This window comes from Nipponia nippon, unplaced genomic scaffold (genome assembly GCF_047370975.1).
Source record: "Nipponia nippon isolate SJK-2023a ecotype South Korea unplaced genomic scaffold, ASM4737097v1 scaffold_19, whole genome shotgun sequence".
Lineage (NCBI taxonomy): Eukaryota > Metazoa > Chordata > Aves > Pelecaniformes > Threskiornithidae > Nipponia > Nipponia nippon.
In genome coordinates, this window is record NW_028262335.1 from 3,303,500 (window position 1) to 3,322,495 (window position 18,996).

At 40.5% G+C, this 18,996-nt stretch overlaps 1 protein-coding gene across 9 annotated transcripts in view; it reads right to left on the bottom strand.

The window, feature by feature from the left end:
- Positions 1-2,231: 2,231 nt before the first annotated feature.
- VPS13D (vacuolar protein sorting 13 homolog D) overlaps positions 2,232-18,996 on the bottom strand; it is a 110,759-nt gene continuing 93,994 nt past the window's right edge. For 5 of the 9 annotated variants that reach the window (XM_087755417.1, XM_087755421.1, XM_087755418.1 and 2 more), the window contains 3 exons: positions 9,282-9,413; positions 4,779-5,019; positions 2,232-3,947 (listed from right to left, as the gene is read on the bottom strand). In XM_087755417.1, coding sequence (XP_087611543.1) covers positions 3,816-3,947; positions 4,779-5,019; positions 9,282-9,413 — 505 coding nt within the window. In that variant the 3' untranslated portion in view covers positions 2,232-3,815. Of the gene's footprint in view, positions 3,948-4,778; positions 5,020-8,003; positions 9,145-9,281; positions 9,414-11,564; positions 12,880-18,354; positions 18,506-18,996 lie in introns of those variants that run through there. The other 4 variants (XR_015704308.1, XR_015704307.1, XR_015704309.1 and 1 more) reach the window with 4 other exon arrangements.

Here is an 18,996-nt window from a genome sequence, read left to right on the forward strand (position 1 = left end):
AAATAGTGATTCTCCATGTTTTGATTGCTTTGTCAGACACAGGGCAGCAAAACGGAAGTTTGCAGCCACAGCTGTGGATTTAGGTCAGAACAGAAAGGACTTTTGTAGTTCTGCTTGTCCAGAATTGCTTCTAGAATAAAATGACATTGCCATCTGTGTTCTTCTGCATAGCTTGCACATTAACAACGCTTACCTAATTCAGTCACAAGTCTGTCTTCAGTGACAGCAGAACGCATGGGTCTGGATAAGTGTTAGAAATATTAGGGTGCCTTTTTCCCCCATAGAATTATATTAATACCTAAAGTGCCATTTTTTTGGAAATGTATTGTTTGACTTGGCTTGGATAGGTGATGTGTACTGTGAGGTGTTACTATAGCACAAAAGCATTTATCAGCCACACTGGTCATCCAGACGTGTAAGAAAGCTGTCTGGATTTTATTGTACAAGATGTGCTTTTTCTTTGAAGTTTAAATAGCTTAGCATCTAGATTTCCCACTCTTAAATGACACCATCTCAAACACAGATTATCTTGAGTGTCCCGTGTAAGTCTGGGTTTGACCTACAGTGATAACCAGCATTCCAGGGGGTTGTCCAGGTTTTACCTCAAACAGCAGAATTCCGTGATGTAAGAACAGTCTTAAGAGCTGTTCCACCCCTCAAGAGGCATGTGTCTAACTTAGAGAATTATTCATTCCTCTACAGTCATTTTCTGTTCCTGCACATAATCAATGGTTTTGCAAGCAAGGGCGCATGAAGAGTGTGGGTGGAACCAATTTATTGCACTTCTCCAGAATTATGGTGAAATAACTCTTAACGTCAATAATCTTTATTTTACATTTCTTCAGTAGCAACTCCAGCAAGAAAACAAAGCTCGTCAGGGTAGGCAGAGAACAAGTTGTACAGTTCTCAGCAAAGTATAGGTAAACTCAAAGCTAACAGGCTGAAGTATTTCTACCTCAGCATGTCACTGCATGGGTTACAGTGTTTTTGAAATACTACCTGCGTTGTTGATGGGATATTTAATCTTTGTTAGAGTGTGAAGGTGAACAGCTTTTATAAAGACTTGAGCAAAGAGGCATGAACAAGCATTGTCTTCCCTGAATTGTAGTGGCTGTGTGCTAAAGACAGTGGGCAGGGGGAGAAAGCTGTTGTACTGTCTCTCATGAGAATTTTTTCCTCCCCAGCTTCTGAAATTTGAAGACTGAATCTGCTTTCATTGCTGCAGCAGTCATACGTCCTCCAGTGAAACCAGGCTAAGCATGGTAAGCGTACTGCCTTTGTAAGGCTCTGAAGAACTTTGCAGAATTTGGTAAATGGAACTATTACGTTGTCTTGTCTGCTTACAGCTTGTGTTTGAGTTCTTAAGAATCTGAGTGAAAGCTGGAGACTTGCACTTACTTTCCACATCCTCTGTAAACTATTTTTGAGTATGGCTCCTAGAATCTGAAAGTTGTATTTATTCACTGAGTAATAATGTTAGTAGTGCCAATAGCAATAGGAAGTCCACAGTAAGAGTTCTGAAATTATATAAAAATAGTTGAGTTACAGCAATAAATAACATCATCTGCGCTTTTAAAAAAACAAAGTTCTAATTCAATTTGTTTTGGAATGCTAAATGAGGCAATATGCTTCTTTCAATTATGTCTGTACATCACTCCTTGTAATCAGCACTGTGTGTGTACCCTTAAGAGAAGACTTTGCCTTGTCCGTAGACAAGGGAGCAACTTCAGCCACCGTACTCAAGAGGAGCACAGTATCGTAACATACTGGAATGACCTAAGCCAGTTATGGTCCGCGGTACTCACACATGTCCGGGCTGGTGGGTACACTTTGCAAAGGTTTAAATAATATTCCGTTTAGTCATTATCAACAGTCAAAAGAACAGGTTAAGCACAGTCCAAAAGAAATAAACGAATACACAAATTAGACCCATTATCTACTCTGGCTCCCTGAGTTCAGGTAACTCAAAGGGTGTATTATCAAACTGCTTTTCAGGTGTTTGCACATCAGCTCCTTATATAATTGTTACAAAACGTAAGTATTCAAGCCATTCTCCAGTAAATTCTCAACACAGAGCTGTGAACTACTTTTTATTTTCCTTCCCCGTCTACGTACCGTCTTTAGCAGCTAGATATTTGCTGCATTAAGAAAGAATTTTACAGGGGAGAGAAGCAGGGAGTCTTGGTAGCAGAGTCCAACAGGACTGACATGTTAAAGCACTGTTGAGCCAATGCACTTGTTGAATTCCTTATTTTACTAAAACTTATACAGAGAAATATACAAAAGTGATGCATTAAATCAGTTTCATTTGCGTAATGGACCTTTATGGATTTTGATTTCCGGTCACAGACCATAGACGCATCGACTGATGCCACATTTTCTCCTTAGACAATAATCCTCTGCCCTTCACTTCACAGGAGTTGAGAATTAGTTTAATTCTAACCTTCAGTTTAAAAATATTCCTGTATGCCTTTATGAAAGGATATTAAAAGGTAAACTGAGTTGAAAGCTATAGTGGGCTCCTTACTTTGAGTCAAAGGTTTACAAAAGAACACTTTTAGAATATAGGTTACTTGGCAGTTTTAGGAAAGTTGTGTATTCACACTTGAACCTTGCACAGCAAAATGCTGTGGGCATGCGGACGTTCAGCACAGTTGCCGAAGTATCTTCAGGGGGCAAACATGAAAAGGAGATTTCCTAGTTGCTGTGAATAAAGGTAAGTACACTCATTCCTCAATCTTCAGCTTCGTTAAAGTTGATGAGACAAATACTGATTTGATGTACAACATTTGAAAAAGCATGGTATTTTTATTATTTCAAAAAGTTTAATTTTGAAGAGGTTGTCATGAAGACAAATGATGCAGTGATTTCCTCTCCCCCCACGCCCTCGGCATTTCCATTGCTGGCAGAATTCCACACTAACCAGCCAACTGTATACACTTACTCAATCCGAGTGAAGGGAAAAACTGAAGTTAAAGATCGCAATTTCCAAGGCTGCTCACTTGAACTGTTTTAAAAACAACTTAGAAGCAGGGGCCTTCAGAGGTGCAGACTTTGCTAAGTTGGAATGCTGCATTCAGAACAGAATCAGCTTCTTGTTTTCTAATACTTTGAAAATGTAATTGAATTAGTGAGTCCTCACTGCAATATTTAACAAAATGCATTTTCTTTTTTAAAAAACAAGGATGAAATTTCAGTGGAACACTAGGTACACGTGCATTTAGCGGTACTAGTGATTTAAGAAAAAAACCAAAAAACCCCGACAAACAACCCCAAACAATGCACCCTAATCACAGTGTTAAAGCTCCAAACTACAGGACGTCTGTGCTCCAACAGCTGCAGTTAACTCCTAATTTTATCTTATTTTTTAAAATTTTTATCTACATTCCTGCACTGTGAAAATCAGCTTTCTCAAGAAAAAGAGAGAGAGAGAGAGAATGGCTAGTTTCAGGTAGTGCAGTAAGGACTCAGTATAGCTCCTTTAATTTCTTTACACAGTAAACAGACTTCTATTTATACCAACACCCTGGTCTGTACTTTCTTATTTACATGAAACACTTTTACATATATACATGTTAGCAAAATACAGGGCTTCTCCCAGAACCAAATGCATTTCAGCTATATCTTTGTTTTACAACTAATGCTTTAAAAAAGAAAAAAGCCCACCTCACTTGTTTTCTTATGCATAATGATTCCATGTAGCTAAACACTAAAATCATATTTATTTCCTTCCCATGTAGTACTTTTTCTAGTTACAGAATACCATCGGCTCCAGACTGACACTTGCAATTCACTCTGGCAGTAAGGAAGAGGTTTCAAGAGTCCAGCTCTAATTGTTCTTGATTTTCACTGAGTCTTAACATAAGCTGTTGTTCATAATAAAGGCTCTTTGCATAGTTTATTTCTTGAGATAGCTTTACTGCAAGAACTTCAGATTTCACTTTCACCTGCAAAAAGAAATGTGATTTTTCTTAATGTGGTATTGCTATCATCTAAAGCAGAATATATTTATTTTTTTATTACTTCACTAACTGAAGGGATTAGGTTTCAAGTCTTCTGTAAGGAACAGAAATGTTTCAGTGGAGATTCCTTCTCAGCGCTGAGGCTGAAGTAAGGAAGAAGTGAGAGAGGGAAAGACAGGTAAATAGAGAGAGGTATTTTAGGATGAGAGCAGAAACATCTTGCAATATTTGGAGTTATTTCCTTTGCTTCCCCTCCTACCTTTTATCTGGCTTGTCTGTTTGGAATGTAAACTGACTTGGGTCAGGGGTGAGCTTGTAACCTTCTCTGTAAAACAGACCCCTGAGCAACTACTGTAATGAACCAAAAAACCCCTGTAATGGGTTTTAGAAGTGAGAGTTCTGATTAACCTTTACATGTGTGACATAAACACTCTTTCCAATCTTAAATACTTTGCAGTAAAAAAATACCACGTATAGGAGGAGAAGACTAGAGTAAATAGACAGCAAAGTACTGTGGTTTCATGTATGTCCTGTAAAGTTAAAAGCCCTTCTCAGGTAAATGCATATTTCCTACTGTAACTTTCCTGCCTGCAGGATTTTGCCTTCAGCTTTTCTCAGGAGCTTAGGGAGAAAGTTCTGCTGTCACCTAAACCTTTTCAGCAGCAGCGATTTTCACTGCTGACAGAACAAAGTTTTCATTGTTACGCAGCACAGGAAACCAAACACTAATGACTACAAACACTTCCAGCACCAGTACATGCATAAAGGGGAAAAGAAACCCCCTCCTGAATGAAACAATAGGTGCTAGATCCTTACCATTGGTTTTTGTTGCGATGGGCCTGGCATTGCTACACCGCTACTTGTATTAACAGCTTTCTTCGTCAACTGTATGTAGACGTTCCCGTGATCTTTTGAAACAAGGCAGTGGTAGAGATCATCATACTTGACTTCTAGGAAGATGGCCTCGCGGTCTGTGTAATCAGCGCTCTTGAGGAAATAAACAGCTTTAGATGAAATGAGAACGCAATAGCTGTCTATGTTCTCCACTGCTATGAAGCTGCAAAGAAGAAAAAAAGAAAAATTATTCACTTGAAGCTAAAAATAGTAAACTAACAAATGTCTTCACCTGTTCTGTTTTGAGTGACCTTTAGAAGTCTTTCAGCAAAAGTCATAGTGTAACATGTACAATTCATCTGTATTTAATTTAAACTGTTCTAAAAATCAAGCTGATGAAGTACCCTCTCACCCAGTTAAAAAAGATGATGCTGTAAATCAAATATTAGCTCTAAATGCCTGGCTTCTAGCTTCAGACATTAAAAGGGCACATAAAAATATCCTTTAACAAGGCTTAAGAAGAGTAATTTCCTTGCATTGGAACACTGCAGGTCCTGATACTGAAGTTTAATTGTAACTAACTTCAGTTCCATTGCTGATATGTGAAAGGTTTGCAGACATTTATGACAAGAGCATTATCCTTCGACACATTGTAAACCTACTGTGCTTCCTTTTACCACACACCTCCCTTGCCTTTAAAAACAAAAAACAAGTTTAACCTGCTGCCTGGATCAGTAGCTAGAAAAGAGAAATTAGCTGTTTAACACTGGGGTGAAAGGTTAAGCAGCAAGCGGGTTTCCCCAGAGAGATTAGTCTGAGTGATGAATAGTAGAGGTAGAAAAGAGTGAGTTAAGAATATTGAGAATTATGATGGCTGAAACGGTTGATGTGTAAAAAAATAACAGTAAGGAATGCAAAAGTCAAATAGGTATTTCGCACACAAACGCTTCTCCCCCGCTTCTGATTTACTACTGAAATGAACCTCATTAGTGGGCTTTTTAAAATGCTGAAAAGTTCAGAAAATTAAATATGAAATCATGCCTAAGAAAGTGTTAGACAGAGTAGCAATGCTCTGTCAATAACCCACAGCAGTAGAAGTGTTATCTGTAAAACTAGGATTCTCATGCTGTCAGGTAGGTTCAAAATTGCTGTTTTCTGAACCGTCGCCTGTACAAATCCATCTGCTGTTGTCCTAATACAATCTGCAAAGTGTACTCCCTGTCTTTGAAATCAATAAAGAGTGTCCATACTAAGCATTTTTGGTAGCTCAGAAAAGCTGATCATCTCCAAAACTACTGTCGGCACTACCGTTTATGTAACGCTTTGCACAAATTACTCTGAGCTATATCCAAATGAACCCATAGCTATAAATGCGATTTTAATAGCCAAAAATATTTCAAGAGGTCCGATCACAGTTTCTTTTTGTGGTACAAAAGAATAATTCCAGTACTTTTCTATTGATAGGCTTCTGAAGGATGGTATTGTGCACTGAACTTGTCTTTTCCCTGCCCTGTGCCTCCTAGCCATGTCAGCTGACAAATGCCCTTGCTTCCATAAACTTGAGAAAGGCACACGCACTTACTCAAGTTAACAACTTACATTTTCATGTAAGTGCTGAGAAGAGCAGAGCCATTCTAGTTAAATTAAATAAATAAATAAATAAATAAATAAATAAAGCCTGTAATATACTTTGTCCAGCTCTAACCTTGGATAAAACTACGGGATAGGATAATTGAATTGCGTTCCTTAAGTAAAACAAAACGGCCAAAAATGTGTATTTCATCTTAAAAAAACCTAGGTAAAAGACACTGTTAATGCAGTTACTGAACTAGCAATTGCCCCTCAGTTTTCCATCAGAGTTCAAACACTTTGGCATAGGGTTTTTGTCTTTGAAATAAGTTAAGGAGGATGGAGAGTGATATTTTTTATGGAGTGTCATAGAAAACTTAATTTTAAAACAGAGCACCATTGTAGCCTGCAGAATAACAGACTTGTTCCTTAGGACAGGCACATAAAAGCGAGTACAGTATTTTACAGAGATCCTAGCTTTGACTCAGGTCAGACTTCCGCTAGAAGCGGAACCAGAGGAGACTTGCTGGCACACTGGCTTGCTTTGCTGCTTTTCCAGCGGGGAAAGCAGCTGAAAAGGTGATTATTAGGAACCCCTAATGCTGTATCACTGTCCTTAGCAATTGTCACAGCAACGCTGAGAAACTTGAGGAGGTTTTGTATACCCACAAAAGCAGAACAGCTGTTTGCTGATGTATGGTATTGCCACCCGCGATACAGGGGACATCTGTGGAGAGGACTGAAGCACTAAGAGCTACTGTAAAGCTCAGTAGAAACAACTGGGTAATCAGACTACAGGTTTGTATTTTCTCCATAAGAGCAACAGATAATATACCTAATTTTCCATACAAGATTTTTACTGGTGTCATGTATATATTTTGAGGAATGGAAACAGAGGTCAGTGATTTAATGGTGAAGCACAGAAACATTAGCTAATTTGTAGTTCAAGCTCTACATTTTGTTCTAAGTTTGAGTCATGCATCATTACCCATTTTCTCTTGCCAACTTTCTTCTCTGTGTCTAGTTCTCAAAATGGGTATTTAACCTTTTAAGACACTACTTCAAGATACTACTTTTTTTTTTTTTTTAAACCCATACTGCTACACTATTAAAAAGATCTCAAATTAATAAAATGAAAAATTAAATGAAACATGATCCAGTAGAACAAAGTAGAAGCAACCAGATCTCTGGAGAATTTGTGGGTTTTTTAACAACATCAGGAAGTAATTACACAATATTTTCCAGAAGTGAAACAGTGAGCCTAACTGGAAAAAATGTGGAAACGTTTAGTTAGAACAGTAGAGCAAGGTATTAAACCCCTTTTTATGGATTTAACTCTGAAGGAAAATATGCAAATAATCAGGTCTTTAAATGTGTTTCTGATTATGATACTAGGATAAAAGTCAGAGGCATAATTTTGTACTTATTTTCCATGACAAGAAACACTGTTTTCTTGTTGCATGATGTTCCTAATGGTGGAAGTCACAGTGAATGAACAGTGCGACTCGATGACAAAAGCCCACTGATCTGCTTATGGGCTACACTTGCAAAAAGTTGACAATTTTTTTTGGTCACAAATTGCTCTCTTTCAATTCTCCCTGCCTAAGAGCCAGACCGTATATGCATAAAGACTCTTACATGAGATGAAAACAGGATAACGAGAGTGTAAGATCACAGGGCTGCAAAAAAGCGGCGGATTACAAACTCTTCCTCGCAGGCAGCTCAAGGTAGGATCCAGAGTGGCACACGGCCTTCAGAGCCTGGTCACTGACACGGGCTAAATGAAGAGATCCTGCTGAACTGGTACTCCCCTCTACGCGCTTCACCATCGGCAGTTTTAACTACTTTGCCTTGGCAGATCCTCTGATGGCCACTAGATGCAAACCACAGTATCTTACACTCTCCACTGAAAACAGCTGTTCAGGTAGCTGTGGTAGAGCTCGCGTTAAGTAATGAATTACACCTTAAGACCCCAATTCAACAAACTGACATCTCCTGTAGAAACAAATGTACAGGTATCTTTCCACGCGTTTGCTCTGCGCGCGGGTTTTTTTCATACTCTCAAACGTGACCACTAACAACATTCATACGCTCTTTTCACTTGCTTTCATGAACCCACATCCAGAGCATTCAAACGTAGGTGTGCCTTTAGTGTACTACCCCTGTGAATTATTCAGCATTGGCTTTTCTGGGAAAAAAAATAAATTTTGCAGGTTATTAACTGTTAACAGCCATAGCTTAGGAATAACGTGTAGCACAGATAGCCAAGTTAGCTTCGCTCACATCTAAACCAGAGCCACCTCAGAGCGCGCTCCGTGCAGGTCAGTGGTGGCTCCCCTATTGCCGTCACGGAATCACTAGCCACTGTCCTAGGCTTTGGGCTGTGAGAAGCAGACGATAAGGGACAGGTAAGGGAAGAGAGACCAGCTCTGCCTGTGTGCGTGTTACAGAGGAAGAAGAGCACAGGGTTAAAACATGCACTTGGTTTATCAATGCATGTGGAGGGTTGGGCATGTATTATGCATGTTAAATGGACTAATGATTACTTAGAAGCTTACTGAGATGTCATCTTTGTAATGATAGAAGGGGACCAGGGACATGAACAGGAGCAGGAGTCAACAAAGCAAGGCTCCGATTCTTCCCCGGCCTGTGCGTGCTGTGTGATCAGTGGCAGTTAGCCGCACGTGGACCAAAGGAGCCCTGTGGCACCTGCAGTGATGTTTGCATGCAGCTGGTGGACAGGCCAGTGTGGAAGCCGTCAGGTGCTCAGGCTGCGCTGCTAATCCATACCAAGAGAAGACAAACAAAACGTATGTGCATGTGTGTGCGCGCACGCGTAAAGCCATTTTAGTCCCTTTTCCCCAAACATGAAGATACAATGGCAGCAAACAGAAGTAACTGTAAGTCAGTACTTACAACTCATCTTGGATGTTGTCAGTCAGTCTGAACAGCTGTTCTTGGCCTTCTGCTTGACTTTCTAAATAGCGGGGCAAGAGCCCTTGAGGTCCCCTACAGCAGCGTGGCTTCCTCACTCTCTCCGCTTGTGTCCTGCATGCAAGAGAGATGCAGAAAAATGACTTAGTGCAATGGCAGTGCTTCCTTCCACTTAAACCTGTCAACACACTAAGTTTGATTTATTTTGAAATATGAGGTGTGACAAAGCCTTGAAAAATAGAAGGTCTTCACAAATACAACACATAGATTCTGTAATATTTGATCTGGAAGACATGGGGTCTGTTCATATAGCTTCACATTCCAAAGAACTGTCTCCCAGTTTTCCTCTACAATTAAGGAGCAGTGTGCTAAATTAATAGGAAGAAGCAAACTAAACTAAGTATACTCTGCAGGTTTGACTGTTTCTTCTCAGATCTCTACAGAAAATTAAGAGTGCATCGACCTGGATAGAGCTCACGTTGACTGAGAGCATCAGTAGTTCGAAAGTTGAAGGGTTATGGAAATAGGAACATGCAGTTAAAACAAAATAAAAATCCATGGTTATTTAGAGTTTCTGTAGTAGGGTTTAGCATACTTTACCTTTCTTGAGCGTCTATTAAAAAACGACAATAATAAAAAGACACACGTGGCCTAAGAGACATCAGAGGTTGATACTGGCTAGAGTGCTAAACAACTGCAGGCTAGGTTCCTCCCTTAGCAGTATTTTGTTAAAAAATAATATTCTGAATTCCTTTAAGCTTCTGGAACGCCCTACCCCTGAAGAATTGTGTTACAGGCTGCCTAGCCCTTCTTTATTCTCTGTCCTTTCCCAACAGCATCACTCTGGGTCTGCCGCATGCCTTTTCATCTCTCGTTCAGGCTACTGCTGTTAGTAATTTTCCAAGCCAAATGCACCATTTTTGATTAGTGCTCTCTACTCCCCATCTTGATGCTTTGTAAAGATCCTGTACAATGAACTGCTTCTATCCTTTTTGATCAAAAGACAGGAAAAATATCCCATGTAACCTCGCGTTTTCTTTTTAAGCCGCTTGGCAATAGCACACAAGAGCACTTGCCTTCTAAGCTTTGCTTTCTGCAGATGTTTTCTCTGGAGCCTTGTTCCTTTGTTACCTTTCCCTTTCAGCAGTCCTGTCCCAGACTTGAAACCCATGCACCCTTTTAAAATTTGTTTCCCTTCGAGTCTTTGACACCCTTGCTGTTTAATGGTGACAGACATGGGGTTTTGCCCCTTCCCTTCCTGGCTGCAGTAACTGTTACTGGAACAGAATCTCTTAGGTGTCACTCAGGACTTTGTATCATCTTCGCTGCTCTCCACTGGGTGACTGGCCTCTCAGTCTGTTTTGGCGACTGTCGCTCTGTCTGGTATCAACAACATTATTTTGCAAACAAGGTATAGAAGCCAAAGATACTGGCTTTCCAGCACAGCACAGAAAAACATCAGCCAATTTATATTTGTAATACATTCTGACTATCCGGTGAGCTCTGATTTTGTTAATGAGATTATTACGGCCCTGACCCGCATAACAAATTACAGTGGTTCAGAAGTAGTGCTTGTCACTGATCCTCTTTGAGAGAAACTTTAGGAGAAACAAAAAGCTCTTGACTTCACTTCAGATGAACTATGGTTACGCCAAGATGGAAAGTCAGTTTGTCAGCAGGGAGGATGAAACGAAGAGTGGAAATTCTCCAACTAAAAGAATGCGAAACAGAGCAGGGGCTTAAGAAACCATAACAAATGTTGTCATTAATAGTGCCAGTAAAATGTTACCAGTCAAATTTTCGGTTTTACCTCTGCTGACAGATGTTCTCACTGCTTTATCTGTCCTGCTGCACTGCTTTCGGTTTTGGTTAGACATTCATTAGGTAATGACAGCGTTACACATCCAAGCTAAAAAATGCCAGCATGAAAATTGCCACGTGCCGCATAAAGGTACTTAGTTTTCCTCATCTGCAAGAAGTGCAATGTTGTAAAACTGTATTCTTCCGTTAGCATTTCTCTGAGTCAGAATAACCTAAACACTAGGTAAATAGATGACTTCCACAACCTGTGTATATGTTAAAATTATTCCACTGAATAACAGCTGTACACAGTGGTTAGAACGTCACTACTGAGTACTACGACTCTGGAGCAAGTCACCTCTCCTGCCCTTAGATTTTTAGATACAAACAGGATTAATCTGTACTGGCTAGAGTTACATGACAGTATTGTTATCTTTCTGAACCTACACCAAAGGTGAAGAAATAAGTGCCTGTTTTTACCTATTAGATTCTTGCAAAGTAGTAGACAAAAGTTATGTGTTTGCCTTCGTGAAAGGCAAAATGTTGAGGCAAAGTTCCCAAGAAATTAAAGGGTTCCAAGCAGCGTAACTCACATCTTGCTGTCTGTCCTGCTTCCTGACTTCCAAAAGCAGGAACACGGCAACATTTCACTGATCCAGGAAGCCCCCATTGGCTGTTAAACCTCCCTACAGCACCCGTGGCTTCTACTGACGAGTTTAAAGAGCGAATGTCTGCAGTGTAATGTACAGGTTTTCATTAACTATTGGCCAATCAATAATTTCTTAGTTAGACACTTTCCTATTATGTATTCAGGAAAGTTAAATAACCATCCATACGGGAGCGAGCAACAACACTGCATAACGGTTTTTACATTAACCACCTTTCAGATAAACATTCAACTGTGCTATTTTCTCTAATATTCTGTAGTACCGTGAGAAGAGGTATCTGAAGCATTGCAAGCGAGGCTCCTGTAAAAATTAGGGAAGAATAGGGCCTTTCAATCAGACCTATCCCGTAGAAACCAAACCATCAGCGAACACTGGTTTCTGATGTCTGGCTTAGCAGCAGGTCAGAGAGAAAGTACTAGTACTGCAAAAGTGCTAGGCACCACAATGAATTTCTGGTAGGCGTGGCAATTTCCGAGTTGTGGGTTTGGTTGTGTGTTGGTTTTAGGTTTTGTTTCTGTTTTCAAATGAAAGAAGTATTTAAGAGTACAGTGCTTACTGTCCCCACGGCTCCTCCATGCTAAAGTGTTCGTCCTGGTGATAAAAGAGAATTCTCATCCTGGCGATAAGAAAGTCAGCTGCTTTTCAACCAAGTGCCACTAGTGCTAGCATAAATTGCATTGATGTAGTCCATCAGCCCCTTGGCAAACTGGTCTGTTTGGTCTGGACAGCTAAAAACATTCCACACAACTTGATTTTTTTAATCTAAAAATTTGTTCTACTGTCTCAAGTTACGTTCTGTAAATAATAACCAACGCTGATGAAATACAAAAAGCTGAACATTTGTAAAGCAGATGAACGGTGGTGTGCCCACATCTGTGTTACATTAAACATGCACTCAACAGATTTGCTGATTCTTTTTTAATAAGCACACAAAGGCAATACAAGACAGAAATGCCCTCACGTCTACTGGTCACAGCAGGGAAGAGTGCTGCTGAATGAAGACACAAAGAGATTGGAAATGGTGTCAGAAGGTTGAGGCACACACTCCAGTTCTTCACTGTTCAGACAAAGCTGAACACTGGCGAATCTCATTTCAGATGACTGTATGCACACTAAAAACAGTTAACAGTGTTAATTGGTTGGCTTTTGCTTAACAGTTCACAGAATACTTGTGATTCAGTTGACCAGTTTTAAGCCAGAAGTTTTGTAATCAAACAGATTGCTGACCCACTGATGGAAGGAAGTTGTTCAGGTATTATTGGTGATCATCATTTACCAACTCAGATTGGAAAAAACTCTACAAGAGACATCGCGTGTTTTACAGGATTACTTTTATCCTTGTTCCTTCACTACACGTTTACCCCTGTCAGGTTTACACTATCAGGTATGTAGATGTGATTCTTGCTGAGGTGCATAAATACACAGTGTTTTTGAGAACAGTAACTGTTACTCATCTCTGAGTATCTTTTGGACCTAAAAAATTTCCTTGAAGTGTCCCTAGATTGCTTTGACAAAAACATAAAAAATAAATACCAGAAGGTATCAAACTTTGTGTATCAACAGATGATAGTCTGTTAAAACAAAACACTTCTATATACAAATGAAAGTGTGTGTGTGTTTTTGCTACTGCACCTTTCAGGTTCCTCAGTATCACACCTAGAATTATTATTCAGAATAGAACAACTTTAGGAAACATAGCAACTTCTCCTGAGAGAAAAAAAGCAACAAGGAAAAACGCTATGACCGACACAGCAATCACTACAACTTTTCATTTAAAATGTGTATGTGGAGTTTCTAACCTGTCCTCTTGGTGAGAGAGCAGCACTGGCAACTACAAATCTGTTCAAAAAGCCCAACTTGAGCATGGATACAGATTTTGATCCATAACTGGAAGAGTGCAAGGACACCCCAAATCCTGCACAAACAACAGCTCTAAGTGCAAGGAGGTGTAATTCCGGCACCTGAAACCAGTATTTAACGGAAGAGGCTCTTCAGAGAGACTTCACCTGCTGTGCTGCCTGCCACCAAAACCCCGAGTCCCTTCTAGCTGACAAACACTGGTGTGCAGATCAGCCCTGTAAGCCCTCCAAAGTGACCTCTGGCCACAGGGCGCTCCCCCACGCTCTCTGGTAATCATTTTCTTCAGCTAGACCCAGTTCTTGCTGCCACAACTTCCAGCAGCTGTCATCAATGTGTCGCATTCATAAAGGTGTTCCAGTTTAACAACCTCATCATTCCAACCCATTTAAAGCAGTAACTTACTGGTTCTGGTATAGCTCAAATTCTGTCAGTGTTTCCATTGTAAACTTGTTTTTTCAGGTTTGCATAAAATTTATTGATAAAAGCCCGCTCTGGGCTGTAACTTGGCCTACTGACTTTCAGCCTGGGAACAATTTTTATCCCCTTGAAATAATTACAAAACAACCTTAGTTCAAACAAAGGAAAATTGGCAGGTAATATAAGCCTATGAAACAATTCAATTGCTGCTAGTATTTTGAAGAAATAATATCAAACCTGTTACTTACTTGGCTCCGGAAAAAGTCTGCTTCATAAATACAGAGAGTGCTTTGTCTAAGGACCCTTTAGTGCATTTCAGACATGAAGAAGTGTCTTAATCTGATAAGTTAAAGGAGGAATAATAGCCTTACACCTTCTATTATAAAAGATGCAACAACTAAAATACCTGCTACAGTTGCTTGAGTTCAAGACTGAGCTGCACCTGCAGCCTTCTCTAAGTATCACCATCCCAGGCACAGAATTCCCACAAAACGCAGAGCGGAGACAGTACGTGTCTCAGGCGTGTAGTGGGAGGACACAGCGTAAAGCATACTCAGAAGTGCCAGAATCAATTAACTGCTAACCAATGTACATCTTAAAAACGATCCTAAAAGTTCAGCCGTCACAGCAACAAACTACAGATGATGCAGTCATGCCACAGGATCATAAGGATAAAAAATGAGAACAAATGTATGCCGTATCTCATATGGTCTGTACTTCATATCATGTCTTTGCAAAATACTGAGAAGCCACTATTTCCACAGCTCTTTCCTCATGGATGTACTTACTTTGTTTCAAATGTTGAACCCTTGCGATAAGCAGGAATGGCCTGAGCGTAAGGGGACAGACAGCATCATTTTTTATGTGCTAGTGCTCTGTGTCTGAGAACATTAAATGACTTGGGCCCAATTTCATAAGAACCTATGGCAATCTGTCTACATTTCATGTTGCGTTGTGACTCTGCTGGCAGACGGTAATGCTGTATTTCAAAGGGTAAGTACAGTTGCCTCCTTCCCAGTGTTGGGCTTTGGGGGTGCAGTTCCCAACAGGCAGATAATTTCTTGAAGACTTGATGCCTGACCCCAGAGATTTGGCACAGCTCTGATGGAATTCATTCACCGATTCAGACACAGATGTTTTTAAGGTGTGTTAAAAATGCACACGCAGTGCAGTCCGTCTGAGTGTTGGACTTGGCATTAGAATGTCTCAGTTAGACGCAAGAATGTGTAAAATCGTGAGCCAGACAGCTCCCTGCTGACTGCATATCTGAGGAAGCTTATATGCACCGTTTATTCCAGCAAATGCATGGAATATATTGCGCTTGTTAAATGCGTTCCCAAAATGCTAGTTTCAGGCAGAAACATGCAAATAAATGGTGCCTAGAGTTAAAACCTCCCACTTACAGTCAAATCCCTCCTCTTTTGAGGGATCTACCAGCTCAGATGCTGAAGACCTTTATCTGACCCAATATACTTTCAGGAGAACTACAGCATGCTGAAGAAGCAACTGTTTATCATGTAGGCTGTTCCTGCCTACTTCTTAGAGCTGCAGCTCTTCTCCCCCCTTCCCCTTTCTTTTGTATACAAGATCAAAACAGAGTCGATGCATTGGTTTTATGATTGTACGCAACTTCTTCAGGCTCCAAGTTCAAAACGAAGTGAGAAGAGCTTAATTAAGAGATCAAGAATCACTTCTTTAAACAGCAGAGCAGCAGATGTACTCACCCAAATGGCACGTGCTTACGACGTCCATATTACAAGTCCAAGATGGGTGTAAGCTGGATGTGGTTGCATACTGGACAACTGCATGGCACCTACACCAGTCATGCTCTGTGCATCAACCAGTGTTCAACCTTTGGCACTTGCTCGAACACTTTTTCAAGCACTTTCAGATCATCAAGCTTAAGAAGTTAACAAAACGTAACGCTGCCATCTCGGTTTCCAACTTCTCCCAGACTCTTCCTGTACTGATCACAGGGTGATGACTGGAGTCGTCACCTTAAAGATTCCTGTCTCACAAATGTGCTGAAAAACGCTCCCATTCACCTTCTGACTCAATGTAACAGATACGGTTCTTAGCAGGGATTTCTTGCAAACCCCTATCTGAAAAACATGAGCTGCACATGCCTTAGTGAAGATTAAAGTGCCCAGGGCCATAACATCACTGTGCCTCAGGGCACAGCGCGAGGTCTTAAAACTTTTGAATACAGTCTGCTGACAGGCAGGGCAGTGTAGTAGATGGAGCATTAGTCTTGTTACTGTGTTCATGTTTATAATGGGCCCATCCAAACCCATCAGCGCTGGCCAAGCAGTGCCCATTTGTTGTACATGCAAACATGGTCACCTTACTTTGAGTGTAAGAGAAATGTTTCCGTATTGTACTCCGATCTTTCTGGGAAAGCAAATCCTCTTTGGGGAAGAAAGCAAGGCAGGGGCCCCTGCCCAGCACCCAGACACTAACAGCTAGGTGTGCATGAAGAGCTGTGTGAAATGAACCGGTGACTGGACGTGCTTTCTCTTCAGGCCCTCCTTTATATGCTCTTCAGTTACTACAACTAGGGATGCAGCAGGCACAGCAAAGTCTTCTAGCACAAACTTCACCTAACAAAACGCTACTCAGAAAGTTTGTTTTGGTTTTTAAAGTTAGCAGTTGCAAGAACAAGTCAAATCAACTGGCTGTACTTACAAAACTGATAAAGAGCGTTCCACATGTTAACAGCAACATTAGGTGAAAAAATGATCTATAAAAATACCAGCCACATGCTAAACGAGGTGACATCAAGGCAATAAATAGCTCCATCTGTATGAAAGAGTCTGTAGAACAACCCAGAAGACATCTCTGAACAAAAAAGTAACTAACTATGGATAAAGTAGTACTGAAAAACAAGTGGGTTGAATTTTTTTTTGTGGGGGGAAAAAATAAAAATCAGTTCTACATATTTTTCTCAGATCACTTTATAAATCTGCTGCACATCAGAAATCAGACACACATGTACTTTTTCCAAGTAAAGAAAGTTGAAGGTTTACATTTTTAATAGCAATGTGACTATTTCTGAATGGCAGCAGTATATATTACATGCAGTGTGAGAGGGTTAAACAGGACAGCCTCAACTCTTTATAAACTTTTGCCCTCTGGATATGTACTCATTGGCTGCTGTACAAGACTTGAGCTGTATTACACGCCTTCACGATATGGTTCAACTGTCGGTCAGGCTCGGGGCCTGGCAATAGGCCAGACCGCAATCAATGGGACACAAACCTCCCCCTTTCAGATCATCACGAAGGCTCATATTATCTCCTTTTTGTCGTGCTGGTTAAATTTATGGAGCAGAACCCCGAAGCTGCATTCCTTGGCTTGGGCCGGCCCACGCGGGCCTCCCTTTGTTTGGTACTGTAAGCGAGGCGTGCTTTGGAGGATTGCAGGGTTGTTAGTTCAGGCACTGACTGTTTGCTCATGACTGAAATGAAAAGAGTTCAGTGGAAGGGCAAAAGGACAGCACAAGTGTAAAACCCCATCCCAGCAGGCCCTGGGCTCCCATCTACAGACTGTGGACTAGGACTGAACAGAAAACCTCACTGTTAATGACAACGGAAAAAGTCTGTCTAGTAACAGGTAAAGAGCCTAGCAGTACGTTAGCACATACCTTGCCGCAAGGCCCCTTGCTTTCAAGTAAGCCTGTAATTGCTACATAAATATGCACCTCAACTATTCTGGCTTAAAATACTGCTTAGAAGTGGTATGAGTTTTAAAGCAATGCTCTATCTTTCAATTTGAAAATAAAACCTGTCAGTACAAACAGTACTACCTGTCCATGGCTTAATATTTCTACCATTTTAAACATGTGGAGTAACCTCAGAGAACCTGACGCCGTGATATTTATGCTGGAGAGGAAGACATAGGAAGTAATTCTAGTAAGACACAAAACTACTGGAAATGCAGTACGCAGAGAAGACGTCCATTTTGTATATAAGGGGCATCTCCTACATCTTTGTATTTGGTCTCAGAATGGAAAAAGTTCGCCTTTGGGTATGCTCAGATACTCTCAACTCACAGCTTTATTACTGTGGTAATTAAAGGCCACTTCTTGATACAGGTCACAAAAGTCAGGATGTAAAGAAGCCTTTAATGTGATCTCAAGGCAAAATCATCTGGAGCTGAAGTAAATGGAAAGACAACTTGAAAGATGGTATTCCAAACATGCAAGAGAAACAAATACGTACAGGGAAAACCACAAGGACTCTTACTGATCATGCACGTGATACAAGGTACTCGTGTACTTATTCTTCAGTACAGAAAGTATCTATGCTCACCTTTATCACTGCTGAGGCTAGTGAAACTGGTTCCCAGAAAGCTGCCCCAGACCTGCGGTACCAGACTTCACCCCTGGGGCACCAGCAGCAGATATTTCGGGACATGAGGTCATACAGCCACTGCATTGGCGAGCCGTTCATGCCATTTGTGCTTTAGAAATCAGTAAATAAACAAATGCTATATTCCTATTGCATTACACCAGTTTCATCTTTCCTACTATTTTTATGAACTGAAAATACTAGTAAGAGGGCCAAAAGATACTATAAAAACCCCCAGAATGTGTATTAAATTTTTTCCAGTTCTGGGGATCAAGTCCGACTGGTTTAATGCAGTCTGCTGATTTGTCCTGGTACATTCCAACAGACACGTCTGGTTTGAATAAAGCTTTTGTTCGTTTCTGGTGCGCATACGCTTTCACCTAATTCTAAGCAAGTAGATTTGTGAATGGAAACTGTGAATACTTCGTTGCCTGGCCTTTGATGACTTCTTAGTTTGTTCTGCTGATGCTAACACCTGAATATAATTTTTTCTTTTTCAAAGTCTCTCTTAATTCCATTCTAGGAGGTACCACTGCAGACTAGTTAAATCTCTGTAATTGTTTCAACCCAAGAAAACTATTACATGGAATACACTGAAACAGC